This window comes from Halichoerus grypus, chromosome 6 (genome assembly GCF_964656455.1).
Source record: "Halichoerus grypus chromosome 6, mHalGry1.hap1.1, whole genome shotgun sequence".
NCBI lineage: Eukaryota > Metazoa > Chordata > Mammalia > Carnivora > Phocidae > Halichoerus > Halichoerus grypus.
The window spans coordinates 28,358,093-28,384,836 of record NC_135717.1 but is presented as its reverse complement, the minus strand read 5'-3'; the positions used below and the strand labels follow the sequence as shown (position 1 = coordinate 28,384,836).

At 43.5% G+C, this 26,744-nt stretch overlaps 2 protein-coding genes across 8 annotated transcripts in view; both read right to left on the bottom strand.

Moving 5' to 3' along the window:
• The window catches only part of MYH11 (myosin heavy chain 11), a 112,830-nt gene extending 108,149 nt beyond the window's left edge, over positions 1 to 4,681 (bottom strand). For all 6 annotated transcript variants that reach the window (XM_036115497.2, XM_078074770.1, XM_036115498.2 and 3 more), the window contains exon 1: positions 4,586 to 4,681. The gene's annotated coding sequence lies outside the window, so the exon portion shown is untranslated. The remainder of the gene's footprint in view (positions 1 to 4,585) is intronic.
• Positions 4,682 to 10,590: 5,909 nt separating this feature from the next.
• Positions 10,591 to 26,744, bottom strand: CEP20 (centrosomal protein 20). 2 transcript variants are annotated; one of them, XM_036115494.2, is made up of 5 exons: positions 26,665 to 26,744; positions 23,403 to 23,600; positions 21,279 to 21,363; positions 16,692 to 16,828; positions 10,591 to 12,320 (listed from the first exon to the last, which is right to left on the bottom strand). In XM_036115494.2, exons 1-5 carry the CDS (start codon positions 26,690 to 26,692, stop codon positions 12,244 to 12,246), a joined length of 525 nt encoding a protein of 174 aa, XP_035971387.1. In that variant the 5' UTR covers positions 26,693 to 26,744; the 3' UTR covers positions 10,591 to 12,243. The 2 variants fall into 2 exon arrangements, with proteins under 2 accessions (XP_035971387.1, XP_035971389.1); XM_036115496.2 differs by lacking the exon at positions 16,692 to 16,828.

Sequence of the window (26,744 nt, the reverse complement as noted above, 5' to 3'; positions counted from 1 at the left end):
GAATGTGACAGACGTTTGTCAGTATCTATCTATTTTAAATGTGCATGCCGGGGCGCCTGGATGGCTCAGTCACTGAAGCATCCGGCTCTTGATTTCGGCTTAAGGTCATGATCTTGGGGTCGTGAGATCGAGCCCTATGCTGGGCTCCGTGCTGGGCATGGAGCCTACTTAAGATTCTCTCTCCCTCTCCTTCCTCCCCTCCCCTGCTCTCTCCTTCTCTCCCTCTGCCCCTCCCCCACCACGCCGACTCTCACTCTGTCTCAAAAAAATAAAGAATAAAAATAAACGTGCATGCCCTTTGACTTAGCCATTGCATTGCTGGGAATTTATCTGACAGATAATCTCATGTAATTAGACAAAAATAGATACAAGGATGGTCCCTGAAGCACTCTTTATAAGTGATGGTATGTTTCCATGAGGGGATGTTTCAGTAAAAAGCTAGACTTTCAAATAATAGAGTATTACGCAGCTGATTTTTAAAAATGCCAAAACATACTGGTATGGAAAGATGCCGAAGATCTATGATTCAGTGGGAAAAAAAATCCTAATTTCCAGAATGCCAATATTTGTGTAAAAAAAGGAAATTCGACGTAGAAAGGTTTTGGAAAGATACATGAGAATACACTGGGGTTACTTCCAGGGAGGATGGGGAACGGGGAGGAGCAGGGGAGCAGGGGATCAGGGAGAAGGGCATTCTACCCTGGCAATTGTGACCCCAGGGGTCTCAGAGGTTGGCCCCTTTTGAGATTCTGCATCATCTGCTGCAGGCTTGGCTGCACCAGGGTAAGGGAAGAATGGGTCTAGTGATATGGCAAGTTCAAGCCTGTGTTAGTGAACAAGGGATGAGTCCTGTGGCCCTTTCTTGGGGACTTTTGATGAGGGCTGTTCCTTCCAAGCTGCTGAAAAACTGATTCAAGTCCAAGGTACGGGCGGGATTCCCCATGGCAAGAACGATGGGCACCAAGAGCTCCTTCCTCCATCATCTGACCCTTACAAAATTTCCTTCCAATTCCTGCTTGGCCCTCTCCAAACTCAGCCTTTCCTCCAACGTGTGGCCATGGTTAAATTCTTTACAGGTCAGGGGTGGAGGGCGGACACCCCAAGGAGCAAAAGAGCTGCTCTAAAAGCCAGACAGGTTTCCGTTCACAGGTGAGCGCTTCAACGATGCCATCGTGGCCCTACATGAATCACAAACGGGCCAAGAGCACTGGAATTTGTGATGTTCCTGGCACAGGTAAAGAAGTGCGGCCATATGAAAGCAGAAGAAGATTCTAGCAACCACCTTCAGGGCAAATAGGAATTGGGTTTATGAAGACATTATCCAAAAAGAAAATTAGGAACCAGTTTCTCCTTTACAGAAAGGCCACACCATAGATAGGCGTTCTGGTTCTGCCAAGTACCCGCGCTGCCACGTTAAGCAAAATCCTTAAGGTCTCTGGTCAGGTGCGTTTTAAGTAACTGTCCACTGAAGGTGACCAGGGGCCAGGCACAGCGTTAAAGCCTTCATGGGCATTATCCCACTTAATCTTCCCAACAGGGTGATCCATTTGGCTCTAGAGTTAGAAAGAGCTAGATCTGCAGAATCCATTCCTTCTCATTGGCCAGGCAAGCTCTCTTGAGCAAGTTACTCAGAGAACAATAGTAAAAAGGGGCCAGTAATAATATCTACTCCAAAGGGTTGTTGTACAGACGGTCAAATGATGCCAATAAAGGGCTTAGCATGTCAGTTGGCAAAAGTGCTCATTAGCTCTTCTCCACCCCATTTTTCAGATGGGAAGACTGAGGTTTGCCAAGTCCAACACGGGTGATGTCTAAATTCGCTTGTGACATTCTAGGATTCCAGGGGATTTAACTCTGGACTTGGTTTTCCAAGTTGTAGTTGGAACATGGTTGTGCCTACAACAGAAAATCTACCTGCTGGGATCCAATGTCCTGCAGAAAAAAGAGACAACTTCCCCCGCTCAAAAAAATAAAACTGCCAGGAGAGGCCATGTGAGCCCACAGCGAGAGGGCACCCTTCTTCAAACCTGGAAGAGGGTCCTCACCAAGAACGGAATCTGCCAGCGCCTTGACATTGGATGTCACAGCCTCCAGAGCTGTTGCTCTTCCCTTCCTTTAAGATGACAGGTCCTCACTTGGCTAACTGATTCAGTCAATAATGAGGGCCAAGTGCTGAGGAAGGGACTCGGGTCATCGGCAGTTGATGAATAGGCAGGATTCTGATGAGCTGGTTTGGCCGAACCTTCTGGGTGCCAGAGCTCCGGGAAGGGGGAAGGCAGAGGGGAAAGTGCCAGGGGCGGATGGTGGAAGAGGGAGGAGACAGCAGGGAACCTGCACGTGAATGAAGGGACCTGACTGTGGAGTGTTAGAGAAATTCATCAACAGACTGGAAAGGACTCCTCATGGTCTCTGTGAAGCCTTGGCGTTACTAACCCCTGGTGCAATAGGGTCTCACAAAGATAATTAGCTTTTTACAGAACCAGAAGTTCTGTTTTCTATTCCCACCTTGGAAAGCAGTAGCTTAATAAACCTGAGTGGTCAAAAAATTTTAAAAAATAAATAAAACCTCCAAATAAGAAAGGAGCAGGCAAAAGTCATCCCCCTTGCCTCCCCAAGGCCTTCTCCTCCAGGCTCCCCCACTTGTTCCCAAAGGGGAAGAACAAGGGCCAAGAAATCCCCAGAGTCACGACCAACAAAGCTGCAATAGAACGCTAATTTGCGAGCGAGCTGGGGATGGCCTCGTGGAAAACGCTACCATACATGGGCATGTTTGCCTCAATCTCGGCCCCCGGACAGAAAAGTAATGATAACAAACCCATAACAAATACCTTGTACGGAATAACACGTCTATTTCAGACATGAAAATAAAAAAACATGGTGGGTACCAGGCGAGCCCCAGAAGCTTCTTGCGGGAGGGCCCAGCTAGTTCATGGGTTGGACCCTCGGGATGGCCGCCCCGACGGCCCACCACCCCCACCACCGGGAGACAAACAATGCATTTTATTTTAAATTCGCAAAAGGTCAGTTTGTTGTTTTCTTCAAAGAGAAGAGGATAAACACTTGCCTTCCCGGAAGCATCTGGTCGCCCCCAGAAACCTGACTCAAGAGAGTTTTTGTAAAGACAAAAGATGGGGGGGTCAGGGCTATAACTTTGGCATCAGACAGACCCAGGAACGGGTTCTACCACTTGGCAGCTGTGTGACGCTGGGCAAGTTACTGAACCTCTCTGAGCCACAGCTGCCTTTTTACTAAACAGGCATCATGATGCCTCTTTTAAAAGGATGTTGCGGCGGTTCAAGGAGATTAATTACATCAAACACTGCTACAGTGCCGGGTACATACGTATCCCACCAGCGGTGGCTATCTCCCTGGAAAAGCTCGGAAGGAAGACATCCTCCCACAGAGATTCAACATCCTCTGTTACACACTGCCATCCAATGCCTTTCAGTCCAGCATCTTCAAGAAAAGGAAACCAATCGAGAAAGACCAAACAGAACACAGCTGTGCACATCAGCTTACTCACAGTCTGCCCTGCTTTCCCTTTGCCAAACCCTGGCCACTTCGCAATTTTGTCCAACCGTTCTTAATACTGGAACTGAACACTCTCTGTCTTGGGCTTCTAAATATTTTCTCTGACTTCTTGATCAGCATGGCTTCGAATGGTGCCTTTCGTCAAGCAGCGAAACCCCCACCTGCTCTCTGTGCAATGGGCACGGTTTTTCTCCCTTTGCCCACTTTGTGCGGCATCGAGAGCTACATTTCTAACACCTGCTCTGCAGGCACCCCCAGCCCCTTCTCACCTAATCTACCTGCAGGTCAGGGATGCAGATTGAGCCTCAGGCATTTGTCTGGGTATCTGAAGCCCCTGGGGTCAACCTGCCTCAGATTTTTTTTTTTAACACTTTGAAGGGGGTGGGGGGGTGGTCTGGAAGAAAACTGGGCTGTAAGAAATAAACTGGATCATAACCAGCCCTACCTCCCCGGGGATATCAACAAGCACATCCTCTAAACTGATGCAAAACACTCCTCTTTCTGCAGAGCATCTGCCCATGTGTTTGTAACTGATTTAACACATCATCAGCAGAATTAAGCCAGGCTTCCAAATACACCTGGAGCGTTACTTTGCTCGCCTCTGTGACTGGAAATGACTTTTCAGTGAAGTTCAGGTGCACTTTATCTGTGCCTAAGATAAAAGAAGCTGAGGGAAGTTAGTCCTCTGAGATTTTAAGGGATCACATCTCCCAGATTTGCCTTATAAGAATAGTATGGGACTCCTCTTTTTTTTTTTTTTTTTTTTTCTGGAGATTCAAGTGTAACTGGAGGTGGGCCCAGGCATTTGTCTTTAGTAAGTACCCCCAAGAGGGTACTTATCATTGGCAACCTTGGGAGATGCTGGTTTGGGGAAAAACCTAGGCTGTCGGGGCAGAGAAATGAAAATTGTGAATCCCCACCTCCTCACCATAGTCCCTGAGAGGATGAAAACCAAACCATCTCGCGGCTCCCCAGCCCCTGTAGGATGCCCCGTGGGACCTTCAAACCTCCTACCCAGTTGCCCCACCCCCCACCTCAGGACCACCCTACTTACGGATCTCCCAACTGGGGGGACAGCGGAGAAGAAACTGGGTGGAGAGCTCAGATCTGGCACACCTCCCAGGCAGGGGAGTCCAAATCTCCCGGTTCGCCCCGGACGCCTCGCTTTATAGACCCGGAGCTGCCCGCGGGTGGGAAAGGGGAGGCGGCCGGGTGGGGGGGGGAGGGGGGAGAGGGGGTCCCATGCTCCTCCCTCCGCAGCTCCCCCTGCAGGGCCCTGGAAGCGCAGCGTCTGTGCCGGTCCTAGGGCGCACCTGCAGCCGCGCGGGGAGGGGGGCGCACGCTGGACGGGAGCGCAGGGGGCTGCGCAGCCTTGGGGGCAGGTGTCTCACCCCCCTCCCCCGCTCTGGGACAGTCACCGAGACTCTCATTCCCAGAGAAAGGGGTCAAACGGCCAGCGTCTAGAGGGATGCTTGAGAATGGCTTCGCCGGGTCAGTGCAGTGCACGGATTTTAACCGCTTCCTCCCCACGGGCGGGTGTGTGTGTGTTGGGGGGGGTCTGAATTGTCACCTCCACGCCCCACTCCTCGTTTTATTCGCCTCCCACTGGCTGGGCACGGGGCCAGCCGTGCCGCATGAAGGGTAGAGAAAGGGGATTTTTTGAACTTTGCAAAGTGCGAGGCAGGAGCCCCTGACTGCTGGGAATTATTCGTGAAGGGGAACTTTTTATTTTTCCCAAATTGCCATCCCCCACCTCCACCCACAAGCAAAAGAAGAAAGGAAAAGAGAAAAAAAAAAAAAAACAAAACCCGCTGCTGTGACTTCAGGCCTGGATGTGCCTTCCGCTGCCTGCCTGACCTCGGGCAAGTCATATACTTGCTCTGAGCCTCAGTGTCCGCAGCTGAAAAACGGGTGCGTGCGTTGGGGCCGGTACCTTTATGTAATTTGCAAGGTGCGAGTCAGGATCCAAAGAGAAAGTGGGTGCGACCCCGCTCTTGCAAGTTCCCAACCGTTCCTCCCCCGCCCAAGAAATTCTTGCAAATGAAGAAGCTGCTTAAAACTTCACTTAAAACTTAGGACCTCTCTCTCCCCTCCTCCCCCTGCGTTTGTCTGTCTATCCCTCCTGTATATGACACAGATCCATCAAGCTTTCTGTCTTGCGGTCACTCTGTATGTCACTGTGTCCATCACTGTCTCTCTCTGTCTCTCACTTTGTCCTGAGTCTCCCTGTGTCTGGAGCCCGGTGTCTCTCCCGCACGTCTCCCCGTGTCTCGAGCCCGGTGTCTCTGGCTCCAGATCTCTCTGGCTGGCTCTCTCCCTGGCTCTCCGGCTTCTCCCGGGTCTCTGTGGCCCGCACGCGCACAGGCCATAAAAGGAAGCCGAGGCGGTGGGCTGGCCCCGCGCCAGGCCGCGGGCGGGGGGGACCCGCGCGCCCCGCTCCCCGCCCCGCTCCCCGCCCCGCACGGGCTCCGGCTTCCCGGGCCGGTCCTCCCTCCCGGGGCGCGGCGGGGGGCGCAGGGCGGGCGACAACCCAAAAAGGGCAGGCGCGGGCTCCTTCCTGCAGGAATTCCCAGCGCCGCATACCAGCCCGGGGCTGCCCGCTCCCCCTGACTAAATATGGTGCCGAGCGGCGTCCCGGCGCTGCGGGCGCGGGGGAGGGGGCCCTGCCTCTCGTGGCTGTGACAGCGGCGCGCGGGGACAGCCCTCTAGGCCCGCGCGGGCTCCAGCTACTCCCAGCGGCCAGAGGGTTTGGGGAGAGGGTCAGAGGCGGTGGGAAGACCCCTGCCGGGCTCTGTGCCCTTGGTCCACACCCCCTCTCCTGGTAACCAGATCAGATGGGGGGGGAGGGGGCGGCTGTATCAATACCCCCATTTTGCAGGTGAGAAAACTGAGGTCCTAGAGGTGTGCAGAGATCTGCCCAGGCTCTCGCTGGGACTGGAGCCCACCGTTGCCAGGATTCACTTCCAGGGAGATTTGAAAGGGCAACGCCTTCCCAGGGTGAATTGGCTTAGGGGCTAAAGACAGGACTCTGAGGTTAGTGGCCCATGTTGCTTTCTAGCTGTTCCAGCATGGACCAGTCCCTTAAAGGCTCCGTGACTCAGTTTCCCTACCTGGCTGTTTGTAAACAGCCCTTGAGATGATCCATGCAGAATGAACATAATTGTGCTGTTTCCTGGTAGCTGTTATTATTCTCAACCAACTTGAAACCAAGTAGGGTGGCACAGGCCTTGGGTGCGTGATGGTGAGTGAGAGCCTGTCCCTCCTGCAGGGTCCCCGCCGCAGAGCTCAGCATCTCAGACCCTCTTGGTCACTTCCTCATGCTTCCAACGTCAGGCTCTCTTGCTTTCTCACCCCTGAAAACACGCGAGGGACCGAAATCAGAGTCAAGAACGGCCAGAGTTCAGCTTACTGCATAGCTAGGGGTAAAGATCTTCAGAAAATGATGGATAAGTTGCTTCTCCACATGCCTTTTACTGTCTGCACTGTAAAAGGAGTGGAAATTGTCCCTGCGTTGGCTGGTACGGACAGGGTGCCGGGCGGAGGGTGATGGAAAGGGAAGAGTGAAGTTGACCACCACCTTCCCGTCCTGGAAAGAACCCAGAGCAGGCTGTCAGAATCGAACTTGCTGGCCTCAGAGTAAGAGCAGTTATCTTGACTGGAGGCCTTAACACTGGTACTTCAAAGGGGTTTTGCATTTGACTCCTTAAAGAACTTGTTGGTAAAATTTAAAAGAGAATCCTTATAAGCAATTATTAATAAATGGAGGGTTTATTAAAAAAACAACACTGAATTTTACTGCATTCTCTTTCCTCTTCCTTACAACAACCCTATGAAGTAGGTACTTTAAAAAAGATCTTTTTTTTCCCCATTTTGCTGTTGACAAACCAGGTTGGTGAATTAAGTAACAAGCCAAGGTAGCATAGCTAGTTAGTGCTGGAGCAAGAGTTCCAACGCCATATGTCTGATCGAGTCCGTGTTAAGTAGAGGGGAGGTTTACACATGATCTGCGAGGCACCAGACCGGAAGCCACAGGACAGTCCGTGAACTGAGACTGGGTCTTCTCAAGGAGGAGGGCAGATGGACAGACTCTTTGCCTCAACCACCTTACTGGGTTGTTAAATATGATGATGCATGTGAAGGCCTTGTATAAAGTATTTCATACCTTTCTGGTACATTCTACGAGTGCTCAGGGACAGTATGTGTACATAACAGTCATTCATTAAATATCTGTCCAACGCAGAAGCTCAGATGTTTGAATCTTCAAAAGCGCATTGTAACAATAATGAAATCAAATGTGTGTTTTATTTCTCATGGCTCAAAAAGCCAGCTATTTTAAGATCAAGGGGGAAAAAATACTTTAAAAAAAGTGTTACTTTGAGAGCAGTCCAGTAAATTTCCTTGGCTTGTCTTCTTTGTGAGGTGATGTGTAATGGGAGTTTCCATGAACTCATGAAACAAGATGGCAAAGGGGAAATTTCTCTCTTGGAGTCTTTCCCTCTTTATCAAATAGCTTTGTATTTGTTATTGGCTTCAAAAGGCTCCAAAATGTGATTCCCTCCAGTTTTTAATAATATCTAAGATTGGGTCCAAGCATGGGTTACCCCTGTGTGTGCTTCACAATCTAATTATTTAAAAGTGTACCAGCATGCAAGTCCTCCAGCCCAAGATTTGCACAGCGCTGTGCCTTCTTGTGAATGAAGGGACATCATTCCTGGCCACAAGCCCAGCTCGGCTCTATCTCTTGCACGGAGGCACTTCTGTTTCACTCATGATGGCTCCACACTTCTCCAGGACAAGACTGCATGGGAGACGGACCGGCAATGCTCTTTCCTTCACCAATTTCCGACTCTGGTGTCTTGGTAACTCCAGATTCTCTATCCTCCATTAGGAAGGGTCCTAAAATTCTCAAAAGTAGTTTTACAGTGTCTTACAAAACGAAACATATTCTATTTTTTTTTTCTCAAAGATTTTATTTGTTTATTTGACAGAGAGCACAAGTAGGCAGAGAGGCAGGCAGAGGGAGAGGGAGAAGCAGGCTTCCCGCTGAGCAGGGAGCCCGATGCGGGGCTCGATCCCAGGACCCCGGGATCATGACCTGAGCCAAAGGCAGCCGCTTAACCAACTGAGCCACCCAGGCTCCCCAAAACGAAACATATTCTAAACATATGAACCAGCAAATCATACTCCTCAGGATTTACCCAAATGAGTTAAAAGCTTACATCCATGCTAAAGCCTGCACTTGGGATGTTTAAAGCAGCTTTATTCATAATTGCCAAACCTTGGGAGCAACCAAGCGGCTATTCAGCAGGTGCATGGACAATCTGCAGTACACTGAGGTGATGGAATATTCTTTCATGCTAAAAACAAACGAGCTCTCAAGCCGCGAAAAGACAAGGAGGAATCTTAGGTGCGTATTACCAAGTGAAAGAAGCCAGGCTGAAAAGACCACATCCTGTAGGATTCCAACTATATGACATTCTGGGAAAGGCAAAACTAAGAAGACAGTTAAAAGATCTGTCGTTGCCAGGGGTTGGGGGCCTGGAGGGATGAATGGGCAGAACAGAAGTTTTTTAGGGCAGTGGAAGTACTCTGTGTGGTACTACAATGGTGAATACCTGTCATTATACATTTGTTCAAATGCATGGAATGGACAGCAGCAAATATGAACCCTGATGTAAACTATGGACTGTGAGTGATAATGATGTGTCCGCGTAGGTTCACCCATTGGAACAAATGTGCCACTCCTTGGGGGGCGGGGGAGTGCCGTGAGTTGGGGGGGTGGATAGGAGGCATATAGAAACTCTGTACGCTACACTCAACTTTGCTGTGAACCTAAGTTTGTTCTCAAAAATAAAGTATATTTTGGGGGGGCGTATGGGTGGCTCAATCAGTTAACATTTGCCTTCGGCTCAGGTCATGATCCCGGGGTCCCGGTATCGAGTCCTGCATCAGGCTCCCTGCTCAGCGGGAAGCCTGCTTCTCCCTCTGCCTGCCGCTCCCCCTGCTTGTGCTCTGTCAAATGAATAAATAAAATCTTTAAAAAAATTAAAAATAAAAAAAATGAACAAAGACCATACAATCCTTGCAAAATGGTTAACAAAAATCAAATACCAAGTGGCTGGGAAGCACTGTCCCAAATGCCTTTAAAGGCATCTTCTCACAATGTTAATCCTTCATGTACACTTGGCTTTAGGTTGAAAGAACACATCAAATTTTATATAATCATACAGGCATGTGAGTCATATACAATTGCATTCTTGCACATAATTATAAAGCTATCAGTTTACTCTGTGCAAACATACATGCTAAGCTAAATTTATCATCTTCAAACACCACCTCTGCTCCTGCTGGGTTTTTAGACTGCCCAGGTTTTGTATTTCCACTTTTCCTAAACCCCTCTTCAGTCTCAATTCACATCCTATTTTTCTGTAAATCCAAATCTTCTCCTAAAACTTCTCCCTATTTCTGGAAGAGAACTTCTCCCAACAACCCCATGAAAACCACCAGCAATGATGTACTGATGTAGTTTATGAGGTATGTGAATAGTTCAATGGGTCCTCTGTATTTCTATTTGTCTTTCCCTCAGTTTTTTTTTTTTAAATGTCTCAGCCCATGCACCTTTTTCAACGACTGGCTTATAAATTGACACCGTTCAAAAATCCTGAGTATAAAAATTTCTAGAGCAGATTTTTCAACCTAAGTTCCTTTGAGGAAATCACAAAAATCTGTTTCGAAAATAGGTGGTTTTTCTCTTTTGCAAATAGAAAAACATACTACTAAATATGCTTTTTCAAACCCCTAAATGGCCCCCCAGGTTACAATGCTGTCCCCCTGGAGACTGACACCATCAGCCTCCGGGATGAAGACCAAGTGTTGCAGGGTGATGTGGCTGATGCCAGGGGCCCACACACCAGGAAATTTCCCTTCCCTCCACCTCACACTATACCCTCCAACAACTAGGCCGCCGGAGATCCTGAAGGCAGGCCTGGGGAGCCACCTCCAACATTCTTCCTGTCCTGGTGCCCACCTCTTGGTGACAGAAGAGTCATAGGAACACCCTTTGCACAAAGGCGAGTTGATTTATTGTTTTTTATTAAGTAATACATTGAAAGTATAAAAGTTGCCTAGGTACAAACAAGTTACAGAATAATGCATACAAACGCACTATGGACTACATGTGACAATTCTGTTTACCAATAACCAAAATTATAAACTCCAGCATTTTTTCTTAATCTAGTCCTGCACGATTATAATTTCTGAGGTAACCTTAGCGTCCACTGCCAACATCCTTGGATGTAAACCAAGTCCTCTGAGAAGAATACACATACTTATATTCCCACATACAATACAGTGGAATTCATAATTGTTATCAGAGACTACAGATTTGATTTGAAAAATGGAAATGAGCCCTTACAGTACTTCTACATCTCTTCTGTAATCCTAGCTCATCAACAGGGCCTCTCAAACTCCTCTCACTTGTAAAGTATGGCTTAAGGGGATTTCTTTAATACTTTTCTGCATTCAGATAAAAATTCTTGGTTCATCAAGAATTTACACCAAATATACACTCAAAAGTTTCAAAAGACAGCACAGAATCGACACTCTGAAGAGAATGCCAATTTAGCCACCTACAGCCCTTCTCACTTGCCCTGTGGAAAACATTCAAGTTAAATGCTGTCGGTATGTGGGCGCCCGGGCAGTTTTGCCGAATACACTTTATGACTTCTGCCAATCACGTGCTATTATCACGGCTGCCGTCAGTGCCATCATCTGGAGACTCCACGTTATAAAAATGTCTTAGTAAATATCAAAATAGCATTTTAGAGATAGCACAGGAAGAGCTCTTACCATTTTTCTATCCCAAGAATAAAAAATTGACATGCAATGAGTCCAGAAAAGTAGGGACTGGCTCTTTTAGAGCTCATCTTGTGATTGCATCACTGAAGGCCACATGGAGGTTAAACAATGCCATCTTTTAAGAGGTGCTTTCTGGTATTTCTCCTAAAGCCTGTCTCTTCATGCTGATTCCACATTCTTTATATAATAAAATAAACTCTTTGTCTTACTTACAGCAAAATTAAAAGAATTATTTCCCCCTCTACCTTTTAATTAAATCTTCCAGTAGAAGCCAAAATGGTCTAAGGAAAGAAAAAGCACATTGTTACCTAGTTTAAAAGTTCAAATTTAGATAGAAATTCAGACATTTAAACTGAATTATAAATGGTTATCTGAAAAACCGCTAATCATAAACAAAAAACCAAACTTCATAGGAATTAATTTTTTCTGGCTTTAATGTTCTTTTAAGTGTTTTTTAGAAACGTAAATGAATTTTTCTACAAATCCACATAATTCCAGCCTGAAGGAAATTTAATTAATGTAGGCTTGTTAAAGAGCAGAGCATATGGCTATAAAGACCTGAATTTTCTTTTATTTTTTTTTTAAGAATAACGGGGTACTAAAAAATCCTTCCAGTGCTCACAAATTTAAAAACCTTTAAAATAGTTTCTAAAAACAATGTATTTTCTTTCGAGTCAAATCCAGGAAGCTAGATGACAGAGTTAGCCTTTATTCACAATTGTAGTAAAACAGGAGGGCTAAATGTTTTGCAGAAACTCAAATTTCTACAAAGGACAAATATTAGTGATGTATGTTGGTTATGTTGGGAGAATAAATATGTCTATTTTAAGACAAAAGATGCCCCAAATGGAAATGTCATCTCTTCACTGCTTGAGAAACGAGAGGCTCTTCAATGTTAGCACTATTCCCCTTCTCCGTTCTTCGGTGGTCATCTGAAATGAACAGAAACCAATGTCAGTACTTATCCCAAGTCAAAGTAGGAAGTGTGCAGACATACCTACACGTATTTTTGGATGTTATGTATTTAATATTGTAGGAGTTCTTTAGGTGGCTTAGGACAATGAAATAAACTCACCATTTTAAAAACATTATTGAAGAAGTCAGAAACATTTAGTACTAAAGACTCACTGTCAAGTGTTTTTAAGGCAACAGAGAGCACCGTGGAGTAAACCCATGTGTAAGGAGCAGTTACAAACTTCTCTTACACGATATGTAAGGAATGGAATGAGAGAAAGGACAGGGTATTCAATTAACATTTTGAGGGATGCCAAAGTTCTTCAACTAAAAACAAAAACAAAAACAAAAAACAAACCACCTTCAAATAGAAATGCCTCTCAGCAGCACCCTCTTGCGGCAAGAAAAAGCTAGCAGAGTTTACATTTTCCTACCCACATCAGAAAATACCCAAGAAATCATAGAAAATGTTCTTCAGCCGAAGACGCAACAATAAAGCTCCGTGAGAGTTCAGAAGAGCCCAGAGCCCCTGTGACCACCCCCTGTGCTCTGGGGATAGAAGGGGTCCTAGTCACTTCTGCTGAATTTTTGTCATGGGGAGAAAGGGGTAGAAGGCAGAAGTGCCTTGGAGTAAAAGAACCTGAAGAGACTTAATATCCAAATGCAACAAAAATGCAAGGCGAAGACTAAATTCTGAGAAACCGTGAAAAACTGAAAATATTCCCTAGACATTTTTACACTGGAAAAACCCATTTTTATGATTTTGATGACAGGAGAAAAAGAATACAAATTTAGACAGTTGTTAGAAACATGCAATTTTAGCACCAAAAACACATCCTGGATTTTCTAATTCTAAAGACAACCTGATTCTACACCCAGGCCTGCTAGTCCCCGGCAGCTGATCGTCCTCATAAAGACTGGAGACTGCAGGTCTGGATCACGGAGGACTATCTCCCTCATTTTTAGGCAGCTTTGCTGGACAGAACAAAATTAACAATATCCTGGGGCCACAGACATTTTAGGTTTTCTAGAAAAGCATTACGAAGAAGTATGTGATTCATGCACTTCACAGATGTGCAGTAAAGTTGCACTGCTAATGATTTTCTCTGTTACAAAATATCTGGTCTTTTACTTATAGCTAGAACCTACTTTGCCTCCAGTGTCTCAAGCACTGACATCAGCAGCCCTAATGAACTGGTTACCATCCCAGAGGCAAGTGTGTCTACACTGTTCATTTTTTCCAGCTCTTTGGGAGCTGTGATAAAAGTGGTTTGGTGTTGGCATGCTTTAGACTTGTGTTCACACCCAAGACAATTTCATCTTAGTGTGTTATATCTCAGTTAGATGAGCTTCTGTAGAGATCAGGTACTGTAATCTGAGTAATATTTTACTATTTTCATAACCTTTCCATGTTGTCAAAATAAAACATGTTTCTATCAAACAGTAAGCTAGAACTGAGAAAGCAGACGCTGAAAGTAAATGCTGACATGTGTTACTGGGACAAAATGCGATTTGTGGCTGCTAATGCTTCACAAATCATTGCACAAAGAGTTCACCGTTATCAAGAAAAGTTTTGATGGTCAAGAAAAATAATTTGCAAAATCCCTGTTCTTCTATTAGCTCAGCCGTCCTCCTCACCTCTGAGCCTGCCCGGAGCTTTCCACAGAACACGCACCCAAAGCTCTACTGACTTGAACTAGATTCTCTGATGTCTCTAGAGGCCCCAACGCAACTAGTGCGCCCTCTCTCTCTCTCTCTCTCCCACGCACACACACACCCACGCTCCAGCCCTCCCACCTCCACGGTGTAAAGCTACCACTAGTTATTCTACCCACATCTCAAAAGAACAGAACTGGGTTAAGAAATACTCTGTTACTTGTAACTTGGCTATTAGTCATTAGCCATGAATGAGATGGATTATAAAAAGCTTACAAGCCATGCAATGACATGGATAGAGCTAGAGAGTATCATGCCAAGCGAAATAAGTCAGAGAAAGACAAACACCAATGACGTCACTCATATGTGGAATTTAAGAAACAAAACAAATGAACAAAGGAAGAAAAAAGACAAACCAAAAAAACACCCTTAACTCTAGAGAACACACTAATGGATCACCAGGCGATAGGGATTAAGGAGGGCACTTGTGATGAGCACTGGGGTGTTGTATGGAAGTGCTGAATTGCTATATTGTACACCTGAAAATAAATAAATAAAAATAAAAAGCTTGTAAGCCAGAAAAGTGATTTCTCAAGAGGTTATTTTTGCTTATGGGACTGAAACTACCCATGTCATGGTTTGCTGTGTTAGCAGGTGTCCACGTGTACAATATCCCCTGGTGGCAATTAAATAGAGAAACTGGTATTAGCATATATTCTTGGTAGGTAAAGCCTTTTTGGAGGGGAATTAGACAATATCTACTACGTTTTTTAATATGCATATGCTTTGAACCAGCAACTGTACTTCTAGGCATCCACATAAGAGAAATACTTACGTGGACAAAGAAGTAATTCTACATTACAATACGGTAAACTTAAAAACATAAAAGTCCATCAGTAAGGGATGATTAGCAGTACTATGCAATACTACACAAAGTTAAGAATGAGGTCGAAGTAGATCTACACATATTGACAGGACAAGGGAAAAGAAAGCAAATCTCAGGATAACATGTCGAATAGCAGTACATATAAATTCACATGCACAGAAATGAGTCCGGAAGGAGACCCCCCGCAAGCTGCTAATAGGGACCTTCCTCGGAAGGGATGGAGATTAGGGAGTTAGGGAGAGACAAGAGGGAAGAGATTCAAGAGAATTTTACGTTGTATTATATGAATGCTTAGAGATTTACTTGTCTACTTGTGTGTTTTGTTTTGCTTTTTTTTTTCGTTTTGCTTTTTAAGTACTTGTCAAATAGTAGCCACTAATGACAGTTCCTTACCAAGCCCTGAAAAGGGAACTAGGAAAACTTCTTTATATTCTTTAAGTGGAAAAGTGTACAGGAATGGCACTCGGAGATGCTGATTTTGCTAAAAATGATCAGCTGTAGGCTTTAGAGGAGTCACTTAACCTCTCAGTACTGGTTTTCTCAACTGTAAAGTAAGGAGGTGGGGGTGATTTCTTTTTCAATGGTCCATCAGCTCAGCGTTCTAAGATACATAGATGAGTAACTCCTACTGAAATCAGAAATAACCCACAAAAGTAACCTTGCTTCACAAATACTTCGTTTTCAGATCTTAGGAGACACAACAAATATTTAACGGAATCAATACTGCTCACAGCAGTCTATGAAAACTACAAAAGACAATTTGTATTTTAGATGTTTCCTAGAAGTTTATTTCAACATTCAAGATTTAGATTTGTTCTGCTAATCTTCTGCCTGAGCCCCACCTCTGACTGTCCTTAGAAAGAGATCAATTCTACCAAGGTTGGAAAGAAGGAGCTATAAACCATTCAGTTCAGATTATCAAATTGAGATCCTATTGCTGATGTGATCACAACTGAAAGCTCATTTAAAGAGTGAACATTCTGAAAGAAATAGGGGCTATTCTCCTAGGAATATGTTATCTGTAGGTAACTATCAGTCTTTTACCAACAGTATCCTAAAAATGCAAAGAATATAGACACCTGTGACTTCTCTATCTGTATTCAGCAATCTTGCCTTTCTTCAGTCTTGGAGGGGAAAAAAAAGGTGATGATTTGATAAAAATCTATTTATTGAGTATGCCAATGACCTAAGCTGTCCCAAATACAAATCTATGTGAAAATCAGGTTTTTCCATACTTTGGCATAGAAACAATATCTAAGAATTTTGTCCAGTCATTCCCCCATCCCCTCAAGATTCTCTTTCCAAACACCATTTTGTTTTTTGGAGGATAAGTAACACAGACTCAAACTATATTAGACGTAAGTAGAATTAAACTATGACTCAAAAGCTCAGGAAAAACTATTCCTGAGAGACAAAAAAAAATTTTTTTTTTAAATTTTATTTGAGAGAGAGAGAGCACAAGCAGGGGGAGAAGCAAGCAGAGGCGGAGGGAGAAGCAGGCTCCCAGCTGAGCAGAGAGACCCACATGGGGCTCAATCCCAGGACCCTGGGATCATGACCTGAGCCAAAGGCACTCGCTTAACCGACTGAGCCACCCAGGTGACCTGAGAGAAAAATATTTAAGAAGAAAAAAATACTCGGGGCACCTGGCTGGCTCAGTCAGTGGAGCATGTGACTCTTGATCTCGGGGTTGTGAGTCTGAGTCCCACGATGGGTGTGGAGATTCCTTAAAAATAAAATCTTTAAAAAAAATTAAAAAAACAAAAGAAGAAAAAATACTTGCTGACAGCTAAATGGAAATTCATACCCCTTTGCTTTCTTCTGCTAGGTTGTTCGCCAAGATTTGGGTTTGGAGGCTGAAGTGAAGACCCTCTCAGAAATGGATTTTGGAGGTCATCCTTAGTTCCACGCAAGAAATGAGCTAAAATTCCATATAAAAGAGGTCTGTAGCAGGAAGAAAAGCAAAATCAATTAAAATTGCAGATAGAGGAAAAGCTTAAAATCTCTCTTCTTTAAGGCAGCCTCTGCCACCAAAACGGCCAGGTAATTCTCCAGACTTAAAAGAAAGAAGATGCACAGTTACTATCCAAACTGTGAACTATTCATGCTTTTCTAAATTTAAGAGTACCATTTAACTCGAAAGACAATTTAAAAACCCAGAGAACCCATGTTAACAACTTAAACATCATCTAAACTGAAATACAAGGTCAATCCATCAATACACAGGAATTCCACCTTTCAAGTCCAGTTGAGATTTCCCAGTGCCTAGCACTGTCTGATACACGGTAGGTATTCAGTAAACACTTACTGGGTGAATAAATCCTTGCCTAAAGATGGTCATATGGCCCGAAAGCCAGACTGCCTGGGTTCAAATCCTGGCTTCACCACTTGACCTCAACAAGATTCTTAATGTCCCCACCCTGATACATGTTTCTTCCTCTACAAATGAAGCTAAGTGTAGCCCTTACCTCCTAGGGTTGCTGTGGACTAAATGAGTTAATAAATACCAAGTGTTTAGGACTGTGCCTGGCACATATTAAATGGTATATAAATGTTAGCTATTCAGGAGTTGAGTAAGAACTAACATTTAATAAGCTATTTTTAGGGAGGGAGGGCAGGTTAAAAAAAAAGGCTATTTTTACAGTTTACAAAACACTCTAACCTCTCTCCATTTTTTTTTTTTTAAGATTTACTTATTTGACAGGGAGAGATACAGCCAGAGAGGGAACACAAGCGGGGGAGAGGGAGAGGGAGAAGCAGGCTTCCTGCGGAGCAGGGAGCCCGATGCGGGGCTCGATCCCAGGACCCTGGGATCATGACCTGAGCACAGGCAGATGTTTAACAACTGAGTCACCCAGGCGCCCCAAACCTCTCTCCATTTTATCCTCTCCTTGTGAATGTCCTAATCATCATCCCACCACAGCTCAGGGAAGATTTGCTGGAGATTCCTCTGTAAGTAAACAAACCTTCTACTTGAACTCCAAGTCCCATATTCTTTTCATGACAATAATCTGCCTGGTGATTTCTATTAGTACCCCGGCACAAAGGGAAGCTACTTGCTGACAATGAAGAGAGGTACAACAGAAATGTTTTCTTCGTTTCTAATCTCATCATTGAAAATATAATTTGTCTGATTTTTTCGAGCTATCTATTTATTAGCTGATGTGATAGTTTAAAGTATGATATTCCTTTCCCTTCAAAAGGTGGAACCTAACTGCCCTCCCCTGGAGTGTGGGCTCAAGTCATTTCTAGGAACCAAGTAAGGTATTAAGTGACAGCACTGTGCAACTTCCCAGACTAGGTCATAAAGCACTGTGTACCGTGGCTACCTCCGTGCCTTCTCTCTGGGCCACTCTCTCTGGGGGAAGTCAGCTGCCACGTCATGAGGACACCAGAGCTGTCCCAGGGAAAGGTAGCCATGGAAGGAATGGGGGCCTGGTGCAAGCAGCCATGTGAGCGAGCCACACAGAAGGGGATCCTGCAGCCCCAGGCAGCCCTTCAGACGAGGGCCTCCCTGGCTACATTGTAACTGGAATCTCCAGCTCTCCGCTGAGCACCAGAACCGCCCATAGATTCCTGACCAACCACAGAGAATAAATGATTGTTGTTTCAAGCCACCAAATCCTGGGGCCTCAGTTATGCAGCAGTAATTAACTGCTTGCATGCCAACTTCTTCAGACCATGGCGAGAGCAGGAAAGTAAGTTTTTCTATTTAAGATGCCTCAGCTCTTAGGAAAGCATATCTTATATTGTAACTCTTAGATCCAGGAATGTAAGATCGGTCTTTTGTTTAATTTTAAACCCCTGTTTCCCAAAGAGCTAATTGGTTCAAGAAGATTTTTAAGTTCGAACAATTTTGTTCTTAAATTAACATCAATGAAGTTTTAACATTTAAAATTTTTAAGATTCAGATATTTTAAAATGTTATTAGAAAATTGAAAGCTTGCATATTTAATCCACAAATTCATGGATATTAAGATTTTTTTAAATAAAAGTTTAAAAAAGAATTTTTTTTTTAAGTTCAGCCTTACCATAACCTTATTTGCAATGATGAAACACAAAAACTCTGAAAGTTTTCTTCATAAATTTGGCACAAACTCATTTGGTGGCACGGCTTGACCTAACTAAGGCTATTCTAGACTTTATCCTACTTTGTGTGAAAATTCTTAAGTTTTCCTGAAAAATAACAATGTATTTACGGACTGCCATGTTATGTTCACACTGGCACATGTATCTAGTATTTGCTTTACTTCTTTCCCCCAGCTTTATTGAGGTATAATTGAGAAATAAAATTGTAAGGTATTTAAAGTGAACATGATGATTTGATACACACACACACACACACACACACACACACTGTGAAGGAATTCCCGTCATCGAGTTAAGTAACATACCCATCACCTCACCGATTTACTTTGTGTGTTACTTTCATGGGTGAGAAAACATTTAAGTTCTACTCTCTCAGCAAATTTCAAATATACCATCCATATTACTTTTTAAAATCTGAAAACTTCACAATGGAGATGTTTTGTTTTGTTGTTTTTATGGACGTGGAGCCCAACACGGGCCTTGAACTCAAGACCTGAGCTGACATTAAGAGTCCGAGGCTTAACCGACTAACCTGCCAGGCAGCCCTACAATGGAAATGTTTCAAACAAAGCAGTAACTGTCTTTTAGAAAGCCCGCTGTTGGCAGTATGAAGTAAGTCAGGAAAGAAAGTGACTAGAGACAGAAAAGCAGACAGATGGCTTCTGAACAGTACAGAGGCAGAAGTCACGGAGCCCACAGAGTGACTGGTAGAGAGAGGGGAAGGAGCCATAACTGTACATGGACTCTGAGTTTAAGACCCGAATGGCTATATGAGGAACCTACAAGGGGGGTTTAAGGAGGTGAAAGTAACACATTTCATTTTTGGACACACTGAGTTTGAGATGCCAGCAGAAATGTGGGTCCGTAATTCAGAGGATCTGTCAGATTTAAAGCAGAGTCACCAGCATGGAGGCATCATTAAAGACTCAGGCATACTTAGAAAAGTGGGTAAGGGGACAGGAAGAAAAGTTTTGTTAAGGACAAAACTTGGAGAGTGCTCACAATTTAAAGGAACCCTAAAGGAGCCAATGAAGAAACTGAGAACACTATTACGGATAGAAAAACCTAGACAGGGCGCCTGGGTGGCTCAGATGGTTAAGCGTCTGCCTTCGGCTCAGGTCATGATCCCAGATGCCTGGGATCGAGTCCCGCATCGGGCTCCCTGCTCAGCGGGGAGCCTGCTTCTCCCTCTGCCTCTCTCTCTCTCTCTCTCTGTCTCTTATGAATAAATAAATAAAATCTTTAAAAAAAAAAAAAAAGAAAGAAAAACCTAGACAGTAAAGGTTCATAAAAGACAAATGACAAAAAATGTTTTAAGGGAGAATAGTCACTATTACAAAATGCTACAGAAACTCAAGTAAAACTGAGCTTCTCAAATTGGAAATACAAATATACACCCACTCTTGGTGCCGGGGACTTGGGACAAAGTACAGGATAAAAGTGGCATATGATCCGGGAACATTAATTGTACAAAGGTTTGTGGGAGAGTTCAATTTAATTGCTATGTCATTTATAACATTTTTATGGTAAAACAATTATACCATGAAGCAGAAAGAAAAAAATTCAAGAAATTTTTAGAAAGGGAAAACGCTCAAGACTTCAAAGAAATTTCTTGCCGGGGGGGGGAGGGGGGGGGGCTGCTTTGAGCGTCCTAGGTACAATTTTTTCTTTTCTTTTTTTTTTTTTTGCCATTCAGGGATCCTCTGGAAAAAGTTTAAGCAACTTTGAGGTAGGAATAGAACTAAGAAACTACTAGAAAGTGGTCACCCTTCTTTTCAAGAGCATAGTTTCAGTATAAATGGTGAAGGAAGAATTTAATATGCAAAGAAGGCAAAAGAGGGGAGAGTGACAAAATGAAAGCAGATGGTTGGTTTTCACTAAGTTCAGTGGTAAAAACAAGCTGACTGGTTTTTTTGGGACATCTGAGTATATTCCTAAGTTGAAGTGAAGGAAACAATCAGGAGGAAGAGTTCATCATGAGCAAGAAAGCAACTGACAGAGTAAAGCCTCAGAAGAAAAAAAAAGGGATGCATCAAGAAGCCAAGAAGAGTGACCCTTAGTGAGACAGATGCTGGGGCCGCTGAAGCCACAGGAATTTTAGCTCCAGGGAGCAGAGGCCTTGTCCCGTTCATTGCTACACACCTTGGATTTGGTGCAGTGTCAGAGGCATACTCGAACCAAATAAACACCTGCTCAATTAAAATGAAATAAAACCACTACGTGATTACAGCTCCAATACAACGATATCCAAAAACTTCCTTTTAAATTTTTATTTTTAAAAACTTTACTTAAAAAAACTTCTTACATTGTATCATCCTTTGATTCTTCAAATGCATTTAGTTCACGGATGAGAAACTGTCTGTCCAATGGAACTACAGGTTGACCAGATTCTAGAGGAAAAATCATGAGTCTTTATTCATCTAAAAAGCACATATGATTTTGGTAAGAACCACTTACCAGTTATACAGACTTTCCAGATTTTGGAAGAGTGATGATGGCACATACCAAGGCAGATCCAATTGTATGTGATTTTATGATTTTCAAAATATCATTTTGTTATATGTATAACTTAACAGAGTTTAACATAAATTCATTTTTTAAATCCCCCAATTTTTGGTTGGGAACATATGTTTCTGCATACTGGACTTCAGTAGTCTTTTTTTGAAGAAGCCTACGAATTAAATACAGGACAGTAACAATATCCATTTGGTGGCAATAACTCTAAAAGTAAAATTAACCCAAATATCAAGTGCTGGCAAGGATACAGGGCAACTGGATACTCTCATCCTTTGCTTTGCTAGTAGGAGAGCAAAATGGTACAACCACTTTGGAAAACAGTTGAGCCATTTCTTATAAAGGTAAGCATGTACTTACCACACATAACCTGCAATCCCACTCTTAGCTCTTTACCCAAGAGAAATGAAAGCTTACATTCACACAAAAACTTGTGGTGAATGTTTACAGCAGCTTGATTGATAATTGCCAAAATATATACACAACTGGCCATCAACTGATAATAGATAAATTGGCACAGCAATACAAAGGAATGCTGATATTCAGTGGGGGAAAAACCAACACAGCTGAATCTGAAATGCATTATGCTAAGTGAAAGGAAACAGACTCAAAAGGCTACATCCTGAATAGGCTCATTTATATGACATTCCGGAAAAGGCAAATGACAGGTACAGAAAAAAACAGATCAGTGGTTGTTAGGGGTTGGGGTAGGTGAAGAAGTTGACTAAAACAGGGCACAGAGAATGTTTTGAGGTGATAAAAATATTCTCTACAGTGATTGTAACTGAAGTGGTAGTTACGCAACAGTATACATTTGGTAAAATCCATAGAACTGTACACTGAAAAAGGTATATTGCATTGTTAATTATACCTCAGTTTTTTAAAAAAGCCAAGACACTTAACATGAAATTTGACTATTGTGACTACATTTCATTCTAGGGAAGCCCAGGTCCAAGACTTAATTCATTATATTTTCATAATTTTCTTTCCTGAGTGTTAATAGTATTATACAGCCATCTATAACAAACTGAGGAAAGTGGAGGCTGATTCTGAAGATCCTTAAACCACTGAAACTCACCAGTCTTTATTCAGTTAAGATATGTGCTTAACATTAAAGATATAGAATGTTAATTTTTAAAAAATCTATTAAATGGAAAAGTTCCAACATCACCAAGAATTCATTCTCTCTTCCAAAATCTACTTCATGGTCTCTTTTTTTTGATGAGGCATGAAATAGTCTTAAAGCACAGATTAAACCTTAAAGAAAGCAATCCTTCCAATCCCATTTCTCCCCCAAGCCCAGAGGAAAGTCTATCCTGATTAATGTGCATTCTTTTCAGTTATTTACTTACTTTCTTCAGAAATAAAATAAGAGATAGATATCTCTTTAACAGCCCACCTCCTCCCCCCAACACCACTTCTCTCCCTCCTATCATTATAGTGAGTTTGGAGTTTACCTTCCCAATCCTTTTTAAGTAGGTTCCAGGCCAAGCGCAGAGCCCAACTCAGGGCTCAAACCCGAGGCCCTGAGATCAAGACCTGAGCTGAGATCAAGAGTCGTATGCTTAACTGACTGAGCCTCTGAAACTGTATTTTTAAAGCATCTACACAGAAAAAAGCTGGCAGCAAACAAGATAAAATGTAAACAACTTTTTATTTAGTATCAGGAAATACAGATGATTTTTCAAAGTATGCACCTAGTTTAAGTGTTTAGGTATTTATTTTCCCCTACAATACAATACGCCCCATGAGAATGTATTCAAGCTATGGAAAGAGCCCAGGAGCTTTTTATGTCCCAGTCACCTGGATGACACCGTGTGGTAATGGAATTAGATTTTCAGCCTAAATATTTTCTGAGAAGTGAGGGAAGGGAAAAAGCAGATTTTGTTTCAGGCAAGTAATAATAACCTCTTACCTGATATGAGGACAGATGCTGTGTACTTATATTTGTTGAACTCCAGATACTCCCGAATTAGTTCATTAATTAGAAGGTTTTCATGAGACAATGATGGTCGGGGTTCGCTTTCATCATCTAGGGCACTGAAAACTTCAGCTCGGATCCTTGCTTTTAAATGCCCTAATACTCCCCTTTTCTCCAACGTGTCCTTTAAAACTGTTAAACATAAAACATTAATGCTTCAATTACAGATTAAATTTGGTCATTCTTAGGCATACTTTGAAGAAAAATGTTTAAAAGGTAAATGGCCTAGTAGCCATTGTTTTTATCTAAACAATGTGCTGAATGGAAGTTATCCGATTAGCATCATGTTTGTAATAAAAAAAAATAAAGTTCTCAAGTTGCAATGATTTGCTGTTTTAATATATTTAAGCAAATTCAAGTTTCTCTTTCCAGCATCATCACCGTGGGAAGCTATAGTCTGGTATGCATCTTCAGGGAGGGAGGAAAAGGGAATGCAGAATTATCCTTGGCTTACTGGGGCCTGAAATTTTCCGTCTCCTATATTTTCAAGAGCATTTATCACTGCAGATAGGTCTGTGTCACTAAAAACCTCTGGTCTAGAAAGATGGTTAAAGATAACAAGTACATCCCATAAAAGGAAAGAATTTGTTGTCTTTTGATAAAAACCTCTGATACCCAGATAACCGCTGGGGAATGGCCCATTCTGAACAAAAAGGTGTTTCTTTGGGTTTTGTTTGTTTTTTTAAAGACACTTATGAGTTAACTTCCTAAAAAAAAACAGGATTTTGAAATTGTAAGCCTAGACAGAAATCTAACACGTAGCTATATCATTGCCATCTTAAAGAATCAGGGATATATATGCTGAATGTAATCTAACTTCTTCTTGATGAGCAAAGGTCCTATTACAATATCGGTTGTGATAATGAGATTTAACCATGAATACCAGTATGGACACTGAGGGGCATAGAGCTGAACTGGCATCATTCCTTGCAGTGGTCTGGAACCTCTTTTTTCACATTGTCCCTAATGGCTAAATAACAAACCCAGACAATCAACACATCTCACGCACAGTGCCTAGAACATAGTAAGAGCTCAATAAATGCTACCTGGGAGCATTATAATACAGTGCTGAATACTATTGGTGTAATAAACATAGTTTAATACTGTACTGTGCCCTGCCAAAGGCACCAAATAACTACACCAAAATAAAGAAAAATTAATAAATGGAGCCCAAGGAGCTTATCCATGTAGGCATAAACATAAAATCCCTTTAAGCTTTAAGATACAACAACAAAAACCTGGGTGATATGATTACAGAGACACAATGTAGACTAAACTTTAACCTTTCTTGCCCCTTGTTTTTAAATCATCCCCTCAACCTTTTTGGCAGGTATGCAAGTACAGTTATCACCCAATCAGACTTTGTAATAGGCCCATGAAAGGAAGGTCCAGCCTTATCGTATTCTTGGGATCATAACCAAACCCCGGTTCTCTAACTCCATCTTTGGAAATTAGATGGAAGAGACTTTTTTCCCTGGCCAGGATCCTGTCCCAAATACTCTGAATTAGCACACAGCACAGCCTCAAACTCAGCAGAGAAGTGAGTATTAATGACGCTGGAGTTAGGAAACCTATCCTTTCTCATCACCAGCTCATGCCTCAGCTGCCCTCTCCAACATAATGAGTTCTACCTCTCAAAGGCAGAACCAAGTGAGGTGGAAAAATGTGAAAATGTTTTAATAAGGTAAAAGCCCAGGGGCACCTGGATGGCTCTGTGGGTTAAGGACTGACTCCTGATTTTGGCTCAGCACTAGGCTCCAGAGTGGGCATGGAGCCTACTCAAGATTCTCTTTCTCCCTCTGCCCCTCCCCAATTACCCCAAGGTGTGTGTGTGTGTGGGGGGGGAGATGAAAGCCCATACAATGTAAGATAATTGAGCGGGAAATACATTTTCTCTGAACACAAAGCATATTCAGAACTGGAGAATGCAGAAAAAACAAAGGGATACATCTGCATAGGACATTCCTAATCCCCAGTTATATTTTCTTTTCAGGTTCCATACCATTTTGCCCTTCCTTTAATTATGCTTAAAAATCTGTACCGTAACAACTTCTTCAGAAAGAAGTTCTTAACCTGGCCTAATATCCCAAAGTATCTTTAAATCCTCTGAAGCTGATGCAGTATTACATGTGTTCTGTATTTCATGCAGGGAGGGTGCTCAGATTCACCTGAAAGTCTGTTCTTGTGGATAAAGGCATGCCTTTTTTATGACTGTTCATCATCAGCCCAGTGCCCCAAATACACATTTGTATCAATGCTTACTGAATCCTATTCTCAAAGGGATTCAACCCTTCTCTGCCAGATCTTTAAGAATTACTGATTTATTAGAGTGCAAGGTCCCTGAAAACTGGAACTGGTTTTATTAATCAGGTAGCAGTATCACCCAGTGTTTTAAGACCTGGAGTTCGGGTGCAGCATATCCAGGTTCTCACGCACTGCCTCCTTCTAGCTAAGTTACTTTGGGCGAGCTATTTCACCTCTCTGCATCGCAATTTCCCAATCTATGAAATGGGGCATAAGATTGTCACATAGACTATTAGGTGACACAGGGACTGGGCAGTGTCTGACATTTAAGGCTCACTTGCAACTATAAATACTATTATTTGCCTGGATATCTGCGTCAAAACCACCGGGCACAAGCGTTACCCGTTTCATGACTCGCACCTTTGTGGAACTGAGTGAAAAACACAGGAGAATGGCCAAGTCAGGAAACTTTTCTACCTCCAGGTTTTCCCAATGGAGATCGGGACCTACCCCACTGGTTGTTATAAGGATTCCGTAAAACAAGTAAGCAAATGGTTTAGGGGTTGCACCTAACCCCAATAACGGATGTGGGTATTGTAATCATCAGTCCCGAATGAAAGCTGCGGCCCAAAGCCTCGGCTCGAGCGGGGTCCGACAAATGCGCCAGAGGCCCAACGTGCAGGACTAGAGACCTCTCAGGACCCTGCGGGTCCTGCAGCTCCTCTTCCAGCTCACAGCTGATTCCAAAACTGCCCCTGTGCGACCCCTTCCCTCACCCAGGGCCCCGGCGAAGCGGCCGCCACACCAGCCGGACGCTCTGCGAGCCCTGACGCCTCAGAACGACCCCCGAAAAGGCTGGTTCTGTGTTCCGCGCGCTCTCCTTTCGTTGCATCCCTTTCACAGGCGGAAGGCCAGACGCCTCTCATCCGGAAAACTTCCCACTCGCACTCACCAGCCTTCAGCTCGGCGACAGTCGCCATTTTTCAACGGCCGTCAGGGGCGCGCCTCGCCGTGCGCACGCGCAGCTCCGCC

Coding starts and splice junctions, on each gene's coding strand:
- CEP20 (XM_036115494.2), bottom strand. CDS start 26,692: ATGGCGACTGTCGCCGAGCTGAAGGCTG. Junction 21,364..23,402: donor AGCATCTGTCCTCATATCAG/GTAAGAGGTTAT, acceptor TTTTTCCTCTAG/AATCTGGTCAACCTGTAGTT. Junction 12,321..16,691: donor TAGCAGAAGAAAGCAAAGGG/GTATGAATTTCC, acceptor TGTTCATTTCAG/ATGACCACCGAAGAACGGAG.